Raw genomic sequence first — 18,022 nt, forward strand, 5'->3', positions numbered from 1 at the left:
TGGGCGCGCGCAGACTGCGTGGGCACGACAGGAGAGAGGATGGATAAAATGCACGGGTCCACATAGGGAAAAAGTTGCTATATATACGTGTTGTGTTCCGCGTGACGAGGCGGAATTTCCTAACGGACGCTCGCTGCATTAAATTGTCGAGGCTTCGCACAGAGGTGACCGAACTAGCGATCAAGACGGGCTAGCCCAATTACGAAATATGCACGCGCTACAGCTTCTGTTTTTGGGACCTTCTGGTGGGTTCCCTAACGGTTTTGGGAACATTCTAGAAGGTTCTTGAACCGGGTTTTCACTGGTTTTTCTGTTTGTTTTCTTCTTTTTCTTTTTCTTTATTTGTTTTTCTTTTTCTTTATTTCATTTTCAATTCCTTTTTCTTCTCTATTTATTTCTTTTTGTTCTCAAGAATTTCAAATTCTTTTCCAAATTCTAAGAATGTTCCGAAGTTCAAAAATGTTCTTGTTATTAATTTTTGTTTACAAATTCAAAAAATGTTCTTCATTTTCTAAAAAATGTTCCCATCTTATATAAAATGTTCGCTTTTCAAAAAATGTCTGTAAGTTCAAAAAATGTTCATGTTTTCAAATTATGTTTGGGAGCTTCAAACGATCTTCCAATTTCAAAATTTGTTCAACAATTTCAAAAAATGTTCATGTTTTCAAATTTTGTTGGGAGTTTCCATAAATGTTTCTGTTTAGAGAATTGTTCACAAATTCAAAAAAATGTTCATGTTTCAATTTTTGTTCGGAAGTTTCAAAAAATGTACGCAAGTTTTAAAAACTTTTCATGTGTTCAAGTTTTGTTCAGGAGTTTCGAAAAATGTTCCCAATTTTAAAAATTGTTCGAGTATCGAAAAACTATTTTAAAATTTGAAAAATGTTCGGGTTTTCACAGAAAACTTTCACGTTTTCTCTTTTTGGGAGATTTTACAAAAATGTTCCCGTTTTCAAAAATGTTTGCATTTTTTGAATTTATGAGTTTTTCAAATTCTATTCAGAATTTCTAGAAGTGTTCGCTGTTTCATACAACCTTCACGTCTTTTTCTCAAAAATAACATTTTGCGTACAAAATTTAAAAGACGTTCGGATATGCACTCGGTTTTATTCTTAATATGTTGTGCTGCGTTAAAACCAGGAATCTCTCTAGCTGAACTGGCTAGCTGTATATCTTTGAAGCGTCTGGTCTCAGGTTCGAACCCTGCTTAGAGCATATTTCTTCTCGAGCGGTGCATTTTTTCGTTCCGTGCTGGTCGCTATGGGCCGGCCCAGTCGGGAGACCCGCCTGTGCGTCCGGTCGACATTCTGCCGCAAAGAGCGGCAGATAGGAGCTCTCTGACGAGGCAGGAGCCGGCCGAAGTTTCAGCCGGTGCGCCGGATCTAAAGACTTCCCTTTGGGCTTTGGCCACTCAAACGTGCGCGTCAAGTTGGTCGGCCTGGCTCAAACCCAAGTTACCAGCGACCGTCGTCGAATCGAGCCATTAGGCAGCCAGCTCTCGCTTCATCGCCAACACGTCGGCCCAACGCCCCATTGCCTAGCGCGGTCGCTCCACGGCACTGGAGCAGGGCGGCGCCCCAGCAGCAGCGGCGGCGCGCGCCGCGCTCGCCGGCCCGGCCCTTCTCCCCGCGCTCCGCTTCCCCGCGTCGCCCGCCTCTGGTCGGCAGCGCCTCGCCCGCAGCCTCCTCTGCTCGGTTCCTCCCAGCCGGCGCCGAATTCCCTGCTCTAGGTGAGCAATCTCGTCCGTCATCTCTCCTCCAGTTCCGCCGTTAGTTCGGTTCGCCGTATCCGTTTGTGCTCGACGTATCGGGATGGACCTGGGGCCCTATGCTGCTACTTCTGGTTGATTCAGCGAGACGAGTTTAGACTTAAGATTAGATTAAAAATCCTCTGTGGCGCTTGTTTCTCTGTTTTGTTTCCAGGTTGTAGTTGATTTTTTTTAGGAAGAAAAAGGGAAAACTATGCCAGTGTTTGTAGTGATTGTCATGGCCCGTTGTTGATTATTTTGTTGGTGACCTAATAATACCTGAAGGCAGATAAGTAGGCATCATCCTCTTTGCTTTTCAGTTTTAGATACCTGTTGATTTGCCATCCTGAGCATTGCTTCCTTCTCATTGTGAACCGAGGCCAATCATGTGAAATTGTGAATACATTCACATTCATTGGGCTATTTACCCAAGGATGGTGACATGGGTAAGATGTATGACTGCCTGTGTACTAGCCTATTAGTTTGTACTTGAGTAGTTCAGTATCTTTATTTGAGTGTTGATAAAAGAATACCTGGCGATCAATCAAAATTTGGGAGTTGCACTTGCGGTTAAATGTCCTTTGCACGTTGCTACTTGCTAGTGGATTTGCTTCTGCATTGCATCTTTCTATAGTTTGCACGGAACCATTGGTAATTTCTAGGCACTATCTGATTTGGTTTTTATACTGACCACACCTTTGCTGTATGGAAAGTTGTTGATTTTGCAGTTGGTGCCATATAGATTGATAGTGTAATCCCGTGTTCCCTTTCTGGCAAATACCTTTGGCTGAATTGTTTTTTTCAGTCTTACCTTGTATGCAGAACCGCTAATGCATGATGTTTGACTTGTTTTAATCTATAGGTGTCAGAATCTCTTCGCTACAGCTTTAGGGATGTCGTCCTCTTCCACAATAGAGGGCAAGGATGGCGAGTTCACCGAGGTTGTGGTAGTGCGGCATGGCGAGACTTCCTGGAACGCCTCGCGCATCATACAGGTGATCACAATTGCTGAATACTCCCGTATGTTTTTTCATTGAATTTAGAGCTTGGTACTATGTACTGTTAAAAGATAGGCGAGCCAGCCGGCTGATCTGGCCTGCGGATCAGCCGGTTCGTGGGACATTGGATCAACCCCCTTCTAAAGGCCAGGATGCAGCTTATATATGTCGTATTGTTTCTTCTGTTACAGTCCATGCTCAGTTGCATGCATACATTTTTTGACTTTTTTCGTCCTCTTTGGCCTGGAACCCTGGTTCTATACGGGTGCCCCTTTGCAACATGAAAACTACACACGAAAAGCTTGCATAGGATGGAACAGGGTTTGTCTTTGTCTCTACGAGCATGCCATTGAGCTCTTGGCTATTTCTTGTAAATTCAGAGCATGTCCAACTCTAGACGTTTACATAGATGATAGAAAACAAAATAAATATTGTATAATAAAAAATTCACCGAAACACTCTATTTCTATATTGAGCCCTAATTACATGCTTTCAGTAACGGTAAAACCGGTCGGAAAACCAGTCCCTGCACACAATATTTTAACTTGTGCGGAAAAGTGCTCGACACCACTTTTTGCGTCGATGCCACGTGCGACGCTAGGATTGGTTGGCCCAACTATCCATCGGCCAGGATATCACTCCCAGCGCCCTCTCCTAGCACCCGTGTCGGGCATGCTCTTCCAAGTTGGTCACTAGCAAGCATGATTTTGCCCCTCAAGCGTCATGACTTTGGCTTACAACATTGGTAGCATGGCTTCCTAGCATCACAATTCCGGCTTTGCTGCAGCAGCATCGTCCATCCTTGTAGCGGTGCGCGTTATTGCAGCATTGTTGGTCCATCTTTGCAGCATTCCGTGATTCGGCTTGTAGCATCGCTAGTTCAGCCTTGCAATGTCACAATTTCACCTTGCAGCAGCGGTGGCCCCACCTTGCAGCGTCGTGTGTCTCGACTTGCAGCATCGCCGATCCGGTCTTGCAATGCCATGATTTCGGTTTTGCAGCATCGATGGCACCGTTTTGCACCGTCATGTGTCTTGATCTGCAACATCGCTGGTCTGGCCTTGCAACGTCACTATTCCAGCTTTGCAACAACAGCTGCCCACCATGCAACGCCAAGCGTCTCGATTTTCAGCATCACCCGCTAGGCATTTCAGCATCGCTATTCCAACTTGCAGTAGCGACAATTGTCCTTGAAGCGGCGTGTGTCCGGCTTGCAACGTCGTGCAACATCAATGCACGGTGGCCCGGCTTAGAAAATGAAACAATGATCAGCCTTGCATGTCGAGCGCTTGCAACATCACGTGATCGGCGAGAAATTGGATGATGAGGACGTTGTCTCCCAACTGCCTAAACGCGAATTTGATTCGGTAGTCTCGGCGACGTGCTCGCTTGTGGAGCTTATATTGGTTAGTGAGCTGTACGATCAACTTGTTAGTTTTGAGACGCCATATCCATGCGTGGCAGAAGGTCGCAGCCCTCTGCAAACGCCGCTGCCCGCGGCGGCCTGACAAACCACAAGTCTGAAGGACCACCACAAGCACGCAGTGGTGGTAATGGAAACAACAACCACCACCACGACAACTTTAGCAACAACTTTGTCGGCTCCCATGGCAACTCTAGAGGAGGTGATCACCCTGACGGTACAATACACGGTGTGGCCTCTGGAAGAGAGCCCGGCAACATGCCTGCCTCGGGGCCCATGAAGCTTGGTGAAGGTCCAACTACAAGAGGGGATACCGAAAGCCCGTACGCGCTGCTATGGATCATCTTGGCGTGCAAGCCAAGATGGCGGCAACTTAGATCAGATCGATCTCCTGTAAAACCCTAGCCCCCGTCATCTATATAAGGTGGGGTCTAGGGGTAGTCATTCCCATCTACATTGGTAGAACCATAGTCTCATACTTCATCCTCCATGGTAATTCTCGCACGAGGTACCCCATCATGAATACAAACCAAAAGTAGAACGTAGGGTGTACTCCGTCCCGGAGTCCCGAACCTGGGTAACTTCTTCGTGTGATCTCCAATCTGATACTTCCGGCGACGTTCGCCACGGTACTGACCGGTTTATGTATCGTCAGTTGGCGCTAGGCACGGTGACAAAAGTGGCCGGAAGTACCAGATCGGATGTCACACGAGGAAGTTACCCAGGTTCGGTCCTCCGGGGAGGAGTAACACCTTACGTCCTGCTTTTGGTTTGTATTCATGGTGGAGTACCAAAGTAGATGGGAACGATTGCCCCTAGCCCCCACCTTATATAGATGACGGGGGCTAGTGTTTTACAGGAGATCAATCTGATCTAAGTTGTTGCCATCTTGGCTTGCATGCCAAGATGATTCATCGCAACGGGCTTCCGCGATCCCCTTTTATAGTTGGACCTTTATCAAGCATCATGGGCCTCAAGGCAGGCCTGCTGCCATCCCCCCTTCCCGGAGGACACCTCCGGTGTATTGCATTGACAACAGGGCCAAGGAAACAAGGACGATAACTTTAACAACAACTCTGTCGGCTCCCACGGCCACTCTGGAGGCGGTGATCACCCAAAGGAAGAACAACGGGGCCAAGGCTATGCCAACAATTACCTTGTCTCAATTCGCCAAAGTTTAGTGACAAATTTGTCGCTAGGGCCACCCTACATGGAAGTGTTGAGGAGGTATGGTTGCTCCTATGGTGGATAAAAAAAGAACATGGGGCAACCACAACATTGTACGCTATTGACATGAATTGGTAAGTGGACACGGGAGACACATTCCACATCACCGCCAATCTCAACCAATTAAACACTCGTGACCGCTACAATGACAATGAACAAGTCCAAGCCGCCAGGTATGGGCATTAGTCATATCGATTATTCATCAATTCAAACACCAGACCGTCCTCTCCACCTCAAAGATATTCTTCATGTTTCTCAAGATAGTAGAAAGCCTTGTATCCGCTAGCAGACTTGCACGTGATAACAATGGCTTTCTTGAGATTTAGGGGCTGTTTGGATTAGAGCCCCGAGCCGCCGTGCCAAAAAATAGGCGTTGATTGAGCAGTTAGTTGCGCGTTTGGTTGGATGCCGATAAATTGGCGTGCCCCCGCTCGCTTGGCTTCTCAGTTCAATTTCACGCCAACGTTTTGGCGAGAAGCGGGCGCCCAATTCCTTCGCCAATTATTTGGCACACCCGTGAATTGGCAGGGCTCGCCCCGGCGGCAACCAAGAGCCCCTTATCCTTGCTCTTTTTTATCAAGGATTAGGAAACAAGAACTTTGCTTCATGGCAGGGGTACGAGAAGATTATACCCCCTCCAGGCCACTTCGTTAACTCAAGGAAAAGCGTGTTTAGTGTCATCAAACCATCTTTGGAGAGATGACATTGTCGTCTAGATCATCTACCGTCATCTATAGTTACGCAAGTTGTTAGTCGCAATAATCTTCCATGTGCTAGCGAGTCGAATAAAAACACCATGCGTGATACGTGTCAAAAAGCCAAGAGTCATAAATTACCATATTGTAATTCGATTAGTGAACTAAGTGCTCCTTTAGAGCTTATATTTTCTGATGTTTGGCGCCCTGCGCTTGAGTCTTTTGGATGGAAGAAATACCATGCTAGTTTTATTGATGATAGCAAGTTCACATGGATTTATCTAATCAAACACAAATCTGAAGTATTCCAAATATTCCATGATTTTCAAGCTCTCGTGGAACTACAATTTAGTAAGAAAAATCTTGCTATTCAGTCTGACTTGGGAGTAGAGTATGAAAAACTCTCTCTCTCTTTTTTTTTTTACCAAAATTGGTGTCTCTCTCATCCACACACTCATCAAAAAAATGGCTCTGCTGAGCGAAAACACCGTCACATTATTGAAACAAAATTGTCTCTTTTAGCTCAAGCTTCCATGTCCCTTGAGTTTTGGATGAAGCTTTCAATTGCCGCCACATATCTTATAAATCATGTACCTAGTAAACTCAACAATTTTGAGACTCCACTAGAACGTCTGTATTATCACAAACCTGATTTATTCATGCATAGATGCTTCAGCTAACAGTGGTCTATTTGAACAATGTGGCGTTTTCGCGCATCAGAGCCATTTTGTTGATGTGCGTGTGGACAAGAAACATGATGGGAGATGCCAATTTTGGTAAAAGGAAGTGTGAGCAAGGGCCCAATCAGTTTTTCATACTCTCCTCCCCAATCAGATTGAAGAACAAGAATTTTCTTGCTAAATTGTCGCTCAATGAGAGCTTGGAAATCGTTGAATTTTTCTAACACTTCAGATTTTTGTTTGATTAGATAAATCCGTGTGAGCTTGCTAAATCATCAATAACATAATATTTCATTTGTCCAACAGACTCATGCAAGGGCCCAAACATCGAAAAATATAAGCTCTAAAGGAGCACTGGATTCACTAATCACTCGGATATGGCAATTGATGGCTCTTGCCTTTTTGACATGCATCATACATAGTGGTTTTATTCTGACTCACTAGCACATGGAAAGATTATTATGACTGACAACTTGCTTAACTATAGATGACGACGGATGACCTAGAAGGCAATGCCATCTCTTGAAAAAAGGTTTGGTGGCATTGAACAAGCTTTTTCTTGAGTTTCTCTCGGGGGTGGGCTGTGTGGCATGACGAGCTGCGAGGCCATCCCCTGATTTGCTTGAGGCTGGTTATTGCTGCATGACTCATATAACTGGCGAGGAGCTGGTTCATAGGTGCTTGGCCTGCGGGGCTCTCGATTGTGGTTGCTTGACCTGTGGCTCTGATGGGAGGCCGTGCTGACCAAGTCACCAGACGCCCTGGCGTGGCTCTTGGATAGCTTGTAAAATTGTTTCCGGAGCTTGTAAAATCTCTGAGGTCACCAGTTCGGGTCCGGGAAGATCCAAGTGCTCCCTGGACACTATGTCCGACCCTGAGTTCGGGGCGCGCGGAGTCCCACCCAAAGGAAGGGTATCCGACTCAAGGGATTCGGAGGTCCGAACATAGCTAGTCCTTAATTCAGGAGAAGAAGTGTCTTCGGCTCGTTCCTCGACGACCGCTACCAGGTGGGTGATTGGCGGGAGATTGATTTCCCTCTGGTCAGGTTTAAGCCTGATCCGATCATAGGCCGTTGAAAGCCCCAGGGCGGCGATGCAATCTAGCAGCTCGTTTAAGGACGAGATGTCCGCTGGATCCATCTTTTCGGAGTATTCGAGACCGATGCAGGGGTGGTGTTTGGCGATCGCGGGGGACACTGTCGGCTTGATGGCCATGCGGGCACCCACGGTGAAACCGCCGAGCTAGAGGACCTGTCCTGAAGCTAGGCTCCTTCCAGAAGTGATATCGCCGTTGATGACAAGGCGAGACATAGATCGCTTTTCGTGACCACACAACGGAGCTCTCAATGAAAGCACCATTGTCGGTGTCTAAAACCGGCAGATCTTGGGTAGGGGGGCCCAAGCTGTGAGTCTAAGGATCAATGGTAACAAGGGACAATGGGGACACGGTGTTTACCCAGGTTCGGGCCCTCTCAAAGGAGGTAAAACCCTACGTCCTGCTTGATTGTATTCGATGAGTATAGGGGTTACAAGAGTTGATCTACCTCGAGATCGTAATGGCCAAACCCTAGCTGTCTAGCCTATGATTATTCTGATGCCCTCTGTGGACTAAACCCTCCGGTTTATATACACAACGGAGGGGCCTACGGTTGTACAAAGTCAGTTTACTGAGGAAAGGAGTATTACACCCGGACACCAAACTTGCCGTTCTACGCACATAGGAGTCCTACCCGGGCACGGGAGGTGGTCTTCTACCTCGCCTTCACCACCCATCAGTCCGGCCCATTTCAAAGAAACCGGACACCTAGGGACCCCCTAATCCAGGACTCCCTCAGGCATAATTATCTTGCATGATCACTGTTGTGTTGAGAGGCTCCATCCCTAGCTCAGATATCTCCTTGTCCGGATATCCGTTGGGGAACCTCACATTAGTGAGGGCCCTTGCCGCTGCCTGCATATTCTTTGCCGGCGTGTGATAGGACACGGGCTTGGATCTACGGCGTTCTCGAGTGCTTGATCCATCCTTCTACTTTGGAGAGCTAGGGCGGTTGTATCTGCTGTTGGCATGGTCTTTCGATTTTTCTGGCCGAGACTGGAACTGCTCCTCAGACCTCTGCAACTCGGCTGCACTGTCACGACCCATCAGTCCGGCCCATTTCAAATAAACCGGACACCCGGGGACCCCCTAATCTAGGACTCCCTTAGGCATAATTATCTTGCATGATCATTGTTGTGTTGAGAGGTTCCATCCTAGCTCAGATATCTCCTTGTCCGGATATCCGTTGGGGAACCTCACATTAATGAGGGCCCTTGCCGCTGCCTGCGTATTCTTTGTCGGCGTGCAATAGGACATGGGCTTGGATCTACGGCATTCTCGAGTGCTTGATCCATCCTTCTGCTTCGGAGAGCTAGGGCGGCTGTATCTGCCGTCGGCATGGTCTTTCGATTTTTGTGGCGAGACTGGAATTGCTCCTCAGACCTCTGCAACTCGGCTGCACTCCTTTCCAAGCGTCTCTTTTCCTTTAACCTTGTTGAGGGTCGCCAAGATTTCACCCGGCTAGACTCTTGGGCCTCGTTGTCCAAGATCGGCTCGTCAATCGCTTCGATGTCATCATCATTGATTTCTTCCGCCTCACCGCTTTCCTCCTGGTTCGTATCCGATGTGCCTGCCATGTAGCAGGCCTTGATTGAGGCCGCCTTCCATGGTCTGTGAAGTGCCGCAGTTGGCGGGTGGCTATTGGCTTAGTCACCCATCTCCTCATACTTGTACCTGAATAAGGAGAGAATGTCAAAATTTATGTTCTGTTGCTCCTCGGTGTAGATTTAGATTGCCTGGTAGCTACAAACACATATTGGCCTTATCTTAATTGGGCAAGCTATAGTAACTTAGTATTTCCAGCTTTCTCTTGCAAATGACCATGAATTTGTGATGGTGCTGAGCCAATTAGCAGTTTTGTAGTGTGTGTGAGCAAATGCCAACAAATAATAGCGTCCTAGGGCCATTTTCCCTTATCCGATTTTATAATCCGAATAAATAGGTAGGAGCAATAAATTTAACGGCATGATATGATTTTCACCTCTGGTGCGTATTTGCACATTACCCAACCCTCAACTGATCTGATATGTTATCCTACTCTTGTGTTAGGGGCACTTGGATGCAGAGCTGAATGAGATTGGGAGGCAGCAAGCTGTTGCGGTATTGTATGGCTTACTTATATTACTACTCCCTCGGTTCCTAAATATAAGTCTTTTTAGAGATTCCACTACGGACTACATACGGAGTAAAAGAATCTCTAAAAAGACTTATATTTAGGAACAGAGGTAGTACACGACATCTGGAGTAGCATTTTTTATGTGGAACTTGTGTGACTCTAATGCCCAGGTTGCTCATCGGCTGTCTAAAGAAGCCAAACCAGCTGCCATATACTCGTCAGATTTGAAGCGGGCGGCAGAGACTGCAAGAACAATAGCAAAAATCTGCAATTTACCAAATGTTTGTTCATTCACCTTGACCCTTTCTGTTATTCAAATATCTCGAGTGTACACCATGTTGTTGCCACGTAATTTGTGCAGTCTCTGCATCTCCGCACACCTTGACAAATTGCTTGATATAATATTAATGAGCAAACAATTTGCATTATAGGTTGTGTTTGATCCTGCACTTAGAGAAAGGCACATAGGAGATGTGCAGGGCCTGACGCTTCAAGATGCTGTCAAAGAAAAGCCAGAGGCTTACAAAGCTTTTATGTCCCACAAGAGAAACCAGCAAATTCCTGTAAGCATTCACATTTTTCTACTTTTGAGAAAATGTTTTATCAGTTGATTTTATTTTTTTGAGCTAAAAGTTGATAGTAGTTCACTGACCAGTGGAGAATGCTGTACTTAGAAATATTGCAAATACATGGTTGGTTGTAACCGTAGTCTTAAAGATGTCACAAGTAGATATGCATCGACACTGCACCATTCAATGGCCTGCATGTAGTCAACCATTTTGTAGGCTTGAACATGTTGAACATGGATTTTTCTTCCAGTGGCAAGAACATTGTTCACTTAATATGACGTGCTCCTGAAATCCTAATGAATTGAGGTGTTAATGCAAGTCACTGTTTTTGGTACCCTGCCGTAGACTTGCAGCTGTTTCTGAGGGCAACTTAACAGACAAAGAACTCTGCCATATCAAACTGTCATTTCTTATGAACTTACACACACAACAGGTTCATATAGGTTTGTACATGAAAGACGGTTTTGTATTCTAGGTCGATTTTTATCATACAGGATGCTCATACAGCTTTTCCCTAACCAGCCGTATGCTTGTATCAGCCGCATGCGTTAGCTTGTCTTGAAAGATTTATTGTTCTGAATTTTTTGGGGCTTGTCCTTTCAGGGTGGTGGAGAGAGTCTTGATCAACTATCAGAGCGATGTGTCTCATGCCTGTATAAAATAGTCGAGAAACATAGAGGTAAACTCCGGGCTTCAGACTTTTCCCTGCAAAAAAGCAAAACGAAACAAAACTGTGAGCTTCAATTTTTTTCTTTGACTTATAACTGGTAGTAAATCAGGCTATTATTTTGTAAACTTGTCAACCTGGATAAAAAATATATTTCAATCTCGAAAAAGAAAACCCTGAGAGTTTGCTCACCACCTATCAAAAGGAATGCTGTTCAAAGAAGGGGTTGGCTTATTGGCATCCTTTGGTTCTTGTGGGCTATGGCCTATGGGGGAAATACTGTGTTAATGTTTAAAACTTCAAATAACCGTTAAAGAGAAATATTTCTGACAAAAACTACCTGTTATTCATGAGATTGCTTACTTGGCTATGACCTTCTGAGCATTTCTGAACCTGCTTTTCTCATTTACTAACAGGGGAGCGAGTTATCCTGGTCTCTCATGGCGGAACCATCAGAGAGCTCTACAGGCACGCCAGTCCCATGCCGCTCCGCGGTAAGATACACAACACGTCGGTTACAGTCGTGCTCGTTTCTGGTGAGACTGGCCGCTGCATTGTTAAGATGTGTGGAGATGTTAGCCACCTTGAGGCCACCGGTGTTCTGGAGAATGCCTTTGGCGGCGACAAGTCTTCAGCCTAAGAGCACCCTACCTGCAGCAGTTCTTACATGTAGAGGATACAGATACAGTGCCATTTTTGTCTGTCATGATTTTGCTGTAACACATACGAATGCGATATATGGAGCGGATGCTACTTAAATACGGACACGAATCAGATGTTACCCAATTCGGAGCATATATGGATTTTAGAATTTAGTGATGTACTCCTCCATAAACTAATATAAAAGCGTTTAGATCACTAAACATTTATATTAGTTTACAGAGGGAGTATTATGTGGCACACTAAGTTAGCAACTGTGTGAAACAAAATTATCTACTCGTAACACTCCCTTCGTCCCATAATTTAAGATGTGTGTCAAAAAATGTCTTACATTATGGATGAAGGGAGCAGATGAATAAATAATACTCCTCCGTCAGGGAATAACTGTCGCTCAAACAGATTTAAACCCGAGGTGGGTAGGTTTTGCTACAAAGGAACCTAACCAACAATTTGCATAATATTTCCAAATGTAATCATACAAATACAAAAGTGAAATTTGACCACTTTTTATACTTTTATGTTGTACAATTGAGATTTGGGGCTAGAATTGCTTAAATTTGTAAGCATAATTTATCTTGAAATATGAATATCCACTTTCACATCCAGATTTTTTAAATTCTCTACTCCCTTTGTTCACTTTTATAAGGCTTTGTAGATGTTTCAGACACTGTGCAAAACAGCTCAATTTTACTTGTCTGAAACGATTTATAAAAATAAACGAAGGAAGTATCATATTTGTATTTATAAGATAAATTCAGATATTTTTCACATCAAGTTATATTTTTGTTCTTTTTTTTGCGGGCAGTTATATTTTTGTTTGGACAATGATGTCAAGCTGCTATACCGGTATTTCCCCGAAATACAACAATCGGGTATTCCAAATTATCTGGTGCTACTTCCACGCCTACAACTTGTTTTTTTATTTTATGATTTGATCATTTGAAGATTGTTTTTTATTTAGGGACATTTGAAGATTGTTAATCCGCGTGTCACATGATATATGCGGTCAGTTATATAGGAGTATTAGCAAAATACAGCAAATGATTTAAAAACAATTTGTTTATGCTCCCAATACAACGGCAATTATCCGGTAACTTATAAAAGAAAAAGACTGTTTCTAGCACCGGTCGGACTCTCGTGTTAGATTAGAAACCGTATCCATCACGAAATCCACCCGGCCGCCCGTCGACCGCTTCAAATAAAAGCCGCACGAACGCACGCCTCCGATCCTCTCCTCACATCGCCCGCCGCCATCGCCTGCAGCCTCCTGCTCGAGTTCCCCCCGCCGCTGCCGAACTCCCTGCCCTACCCTAGGTGAGTAACCTCGCTCTGTAGTTTTTAGGTCACGGTGGATTGAAAGTGCAACTATTCCTAAGTGGTTTTAGTAATTCATAACAATATATAGCTTATTGAGCTAATGCTATTTTAAGATGACTATTTCAGAAAAGCTCAATGATTGACATGGCATAGATGTGAAAATGAAACCCTCAAAATGCTAAGGACAAAGGGGCTCAAGCTTAAAAGCTCAAGACTCTTCATTTTATATTTTAGTGATCCAAGATCACATTGAGTCTTTAGGAAAAGCCAATACTATCAAGGAGGGATGAAGTGTTGCTTAATGAGCCTCTTGCTTCATGTGCTTAGTGATATGCTCCAAAACCCTCAACTACTTTTCCATATCCACATATGACCTAAACCCTAAGCCAAACTCGGTCCTACCGATTCTTTCTATCCGGCGCCACCGAGTTTCACTTGTCATAAGCCACTGCCAAACCCTAGCAATTCGGTTCTACCGATAGGGATCTCGGTCTCACCGAGATGAGATTGCAAACTCTCTGTTTCCCTTTCGTAACTTTTCGGTCTCACCGAAAGAGCGAATCGGTCCCACCGAGATTACAGTGTAAACTCTTTGTTTCCTTTTTGTAACTTTTCGGTCTCACCGAAAGAGCAAATCGGTCCCACCGAGTTTACCTGACCAACTCTCTGGTTAGCTTATTACCAAACTCGGGTTTGTGTAATCGGTCTCACCGAGATTACGTTATGCCCAAACCCTAACCATATCGGTCCTACCGAGTTGCATGTCAGTCCCACCGAAAATCTCTAACGGTCACTAGGTTTACCTTTTCGGTCCGACCGAGTTTGTTGATTCGGTCCCACCGAGATTGGAAAACTGTGTGTAACGATTGGATTTTGTGTGGAGGCTATATATACCCCTCCACCTCCTCTTCATTCGTGGAGAGAGCTATCAGAACACATACACAATTCCAACCCATATGTTCTGAGAGAGAACCACCTACTCATGTGTTGAGACCAAGATACTCCATTCCTACCATATGAATCTTGATCTCTAGCCTTCCCCAAGTTGCTTTCCACTCAAATCTTCTTTTCACAAAATCCAAATCCTATGAGAGAGAGTTGAGTGTTGGGGAGACTATCATTTGAAGTACAAAAGCAAGGAGTTCATCATCAACACATCATTTGTTACTTCTTGGAGAGTGGTGTCTCCTAGATTGGCTAGGTGTCACTTGGGAGCCTCCGACAAGATTGTGGAGTTGAATCAAGGAGTTTGTAAGGGCAAGGAGATCGCCTACTTCGTGAAGATCTACTGCTAGTGAGGCAAGTCTTTCGTGGGCGATGGCCATGGTGGGATAGACAAGGTTGCTTCTTCGTGGACCCTTCGTGGGTGGTTGCTTCTTCGTGGACCCTTCGTGGGTGGTTGCTTCTTCGTGGACCCTTCGTGGGTGGTTGCTTCTTCGTGGACCCTTTGTGGGTGGAGCTCTCCGTGGACTCGCGCAACCATTACCCTTCGTGGGTGGAGCCCTCCGTGGACTCGCGCAACCATTACCCTTCGTGGGTGGAGCCCTCCGTGGACTCGCGCAACCGTTACCCTTCGTGGGTTGAAGTCTTCATCAACGTGGATGTAGGATAGCACCACCTATCCGAACCACGGGAAAAACATCCGTGTCTCCAATTGCGTTTGAATTCTCCAAACCCTTCCCTTTACATTCTTGCAAATTGCATGCTTTACTTTCCGCTGCCAATATACTCTTTGCATGTTTGCTTGAATTGTGTGATGATTGCTTGACTTGTCCTACAATAGCTAAAATCTGCCAAGAACTAAAATTAGGAAAATGTTAAGTTTTTATTTGGTTAAGTAGTCTAATCACCCCTCCTCTAGACATACTTTCGATCCTACATGGATCCCAGCGGGATGGCCCTGCTACCTGGATATTTATTTATTTTTAATTAAATTTCGCGATTGTTGCTGTGGATTGGGCATGAGCTAGGGTTTGGTTGGGTGTCCTCATATAGAAAACAAATTATCTTAGTATCGTCGACTTCGGTATCAGTTGAGCGCGACCTGATCCGGCGTAGGTATTATTTGTTTTTCATGAGGAATAATTTGATCTCCACGGCTGTAGACCGGAAGCGATTCAGTGTTCGTGGCGTATTTGATTGCGTGCTGCTAGTTTTGGTTGATTGCGTCAGATCAAAGATTAAAAAAATATTGTGTGTGCTTGTTTCTCTATTTTCTTTCCAGCTTTTAGCTCTATTTTCCTTTGCTTTGTGCAATAAAGAGTACTACTAATGAATGCCTGCATGCTCTCATATCTAGTACTAGTAGCAGACTAGACCTATCTGGTTATTTAGGGACCTAGAGCTGAAGTGAAAGGTGCAGTTTTGTTCAGTCCAATACGCTATATTCAGTTATTTTTTTTCTTTCAATCTTACCTTGTATGCAAAATCGCTAATGCATGATCTTTGGCTTGTTTTAATGCAGGTAGCATATTCTCTTTGCTACAATCTGACAAAGTGGAGGGCTTGGAAGTCCGAGTTTCTTTCATGTCTGGACAACACTTGCTCTACTTCAGATCAATTGGATTGCCGGGAGAGTGTTCTCATACAACGAGAAAAAGGGATAAGCTTCTCTTCCATCACTTGCCACTGCTCAAGGTCAGCTCAAAGGCGGCTCTTGCTTCTGAATTTGGGCACGGCTGATAGGATCAGAAAGCTTGAGCCAAGATGGCGCTGCAGAACATTGGCGCTTCGAACAAGGATGACGCCTTCTATAGGTACAAGATGCCCAAAATGTTAACCAAAATAGAAGGCCATGGTAATGGCATCAAGACAAAAATCGTGAACATGGTTGGCATAGCAAAAGCGCTTGCCAGGCCTGCTTCCTACACAATGAAGTACTTTGGCTGTGAGCTTGGGGCACAGTCTAAATTTGATGACAAGACAGGGGTTTGCATAGTCAATGGTGCCCATGACACTGCAAAGCTGGCCGGTCTTCTTGAGAACTTCATCAACAAGTATGTTCAGTGTTATAAGTGTGGCAACCCTGAAACAGAGGTTGTCATCTCCAAGAAACAGACGCTATCTCTGAAATGTGCTGCATGTGGCTTCATCTCGGATGTTGACATGGACAAGGTCGCTACATTCATCATGAACAACCCGCCAGAACTGAAGAAGGGAGGCAAGGACAAGAAAGCTATGAGAAGAGCTGAGAAGGAGCGGCTCAAGGAAGGTGAGGCTGCTGATGAGGAGATGAAGAAACTCAGGAAGGATGGGAAGAAGAAAGGTGCTGCATCCAAGGACAGCACTGCAAAAGGTGTTGCTGCAAAGAAAAATGCTACTGCTGGTGGTTCTGATGAAGAACATGCAACCTCGTCAACTTACAGTCAAGCTGCGGACTTTGCAGCTGCTGCAGACGACGACTACGACGACGACGATGATGACGGTGTGGAGTGGCAGACTGACACGTCAGCAGAGGCTGCGAGAAAGCGCATGGAGGAGCAGCTGAGTGCGGCAACTGCCGAGATGGTTATGCTTGCCACTGAAGAGACAGAAAAGAAGAAGCATGCCAAAATGACTCCAGATGATGAACTGGTCGAGGAGATCAAGGCCAACGTGGGCAACGCTGCCACTGCAGCTCAGATCAAGGCAGTGCTGTCCTCCTCAACCCTCCCCGCCGCCAAGGACGCGATGGGCGCCCTCTTTGAGGCGCTCTTCCGCGGCGCAGGCAAGGGGTTTGCAAAGGATGTCAAGAAGAACAATGACTACCTTGCTGCTGCCGTGCCTGACGAAGGAGCCCAGATGCTGCTGCTCCAGGCCATCGAGGCGTTCTGCGGCAGGTGCAGCGCCGAGGCCCTGAAGGAGGTGCCGGTAGTCCTGAAATGCCTGTATGATGACGACGTCCTCGAGGAAGAAGCCATTGTCCAGTGGTACGATGAAGCTGTTGCTGCCGGCAAGGCCTCCCAGGTTGTGAAGAATGCCAGGCCGTTTGTGGAGTGGCTCCAGGTCGCCGAACCGGACGAGGAGTGAAGAGGCCGTGCCGCTTGATCCCGTTTATACGCTTTCTCTTTCTACCGCCAACTTGCTTTAGGTATCTTTTCATAGTGTTTGAAGTGTCCATTTTTTGGATCAGTATTTTAAGTGTCAGACGTTAAACACTTGAGTTGTTATGGTTGATTCTGTGTTGAGTCGGTTAAAATATTTCTTTATAACAAATTATGTCTTTTGATAGTGCTTGAAGTGTCCATTTTTGGACCAGTATTTGAAGTGTCAGAGGTATGCGTGGTTTGCTGCATCCGCTGTGTCCTGTTTTCAACTATTTCTTATAACAAATTATTCAGAATTTGTACTTACTCTCGTGTTCCAAAATCATGCTTGCATTTACAGTTGTAACAATGGTGCCGTTTACTCTGCTGTTGCTGAACATAAGTTGTTGAACATTTGTAAGCAGACCACGAGTGTTGTGTGGTGCTGTCACTTGTTAGTTCCAAGAGCAGGAAAGAGAAGTACTCCCTCCGTTCCATAATATAAGAGCGCTTTTGACACGACACTGTAAAAAATGCTTAATTATTTTCTCTTTATTCTTGAAGCATAACAAACTTCAAAATAATAAATAGACTTCTAACCAGTCTTTTAGATTTTGCCTTATGCGATTCCATGTTAACAGCCCACAAGTGGCAACTTTATGCTACGTTGTTCTAAAAAAACTTAAGGCTACGAGTGATACTCCTAGTCCCCGTTGGATTCTGCTGGTGGTTAAGCTGTCGCTCATGTTCAGTCAAGACGGACTTAGATTCAGTTAACGGACGGACTAGATCAAGTGCAATTATGAAGATCCAATGGCTCACAT

The 18,022-nt window shown here is 45.2% G+C and overlaps 2 protein-coding genes across 2 annotated transcripts; both read left to right on the forward strand.

The window, feature by feature from the left end:
- Positions 1-1,450: 1,450 nt before the first annotated feature.
- On the forward strand, positions 1,451-12,036 carry LOC125513908 (phosphoglycerate mutase-like protein 4). Its single transcript, XM_048679119.2, has 7 exons — positions 1,451-1,729; positions 2,610-2,742; positions 9,915-9,965; positions 10,152-10,262; positions 10,413-10,544; positions 11,154-11,229; positions 11,634-12,036. Exons 2-7 carry the CDS (start codon positions 2,641-2,643, stop codon positions 11,855-11,857), a joined length of 696 nt encoding a protein of 231 aa, XP_048535076.1. The 5' UTR covers positions 1,451-1,729; positions 2,610-2,640; the 3' UTR covers positions 11,858-12,036.
- Positions 12,037-13,022: 986 nt separating this feature from the next.
- LOC125516198 (eukaryotic translation initiation factor 5-like) lies at positions 13,023-17,403 on the forward strand. Its single transcript, XM_048681679.2, has 2 exons — positions 13,023-13,191; positions 15,659-17,403. Exon 2 carries the CDS (start codon positions 15,901-15,903, stop codon positions 17,200-17,202), a length of 1,302 nt encoding a protein of 433 aa, XP_048537636.1. The 5' UTR covers positions 13,023-13,191; positions 15,659-15,900; the 3' UTR covers positions 17,203-17,403.
- The last annotated feature ends 619 nt before the right edge of the window (positions 17,404-18,022 follow it).

The sequence above is a fragment of the Triticum urartu genome, chromosome 6A (assembly GCF_056163025.1).
Source record: "Triticum urartu cultivar PI428250 chromosome 6A, HENAU_Tu73, whole genome shotgun sequence".
Taxonomy (NCBI): domain Eukaryota; kingdom Viridiplantae; phylum Streptophyta; class Magnoliopsida; order Poales; family Poaceae; genus Triticum; species Triticum urartu.

What these genes read in the sequence shown, in the direction of transcription:
- LOC125513908 (XM_048679119.2), top strand. Translation starts at nt 2,641, where the DNA reads ATGTCGTCCTCTTCCACAATAGAGGGCAAGGATGGCGAGTTCACCGAG. An exon ending in AAATCTGCAATTTACCAAAT is followed by an intron (nt 10,263 to 10,412) that starts GTTTGTTCATTC and finishes TTTGCATTATAG; the next exon opens with GTTGTGTTTGATCCTGCACT. An exon ending in AGAGAAACCAGCAAATTCCT is followed by an intron (nt 10,545 to 11,153) that starts GTAAGCATTCAC and finishes TTGTCCTTTCAG; the next exon opens with GGTGGTGGAGAGAGTCTTGA.
- LOC125516198 (XM_048681679.2), top strand. Translation starts at nt 15,901, where the DNA reads ATGGCGCTGCAGAACATTGGCGCTTCGAACAAGGATGACGCCTTCTAT.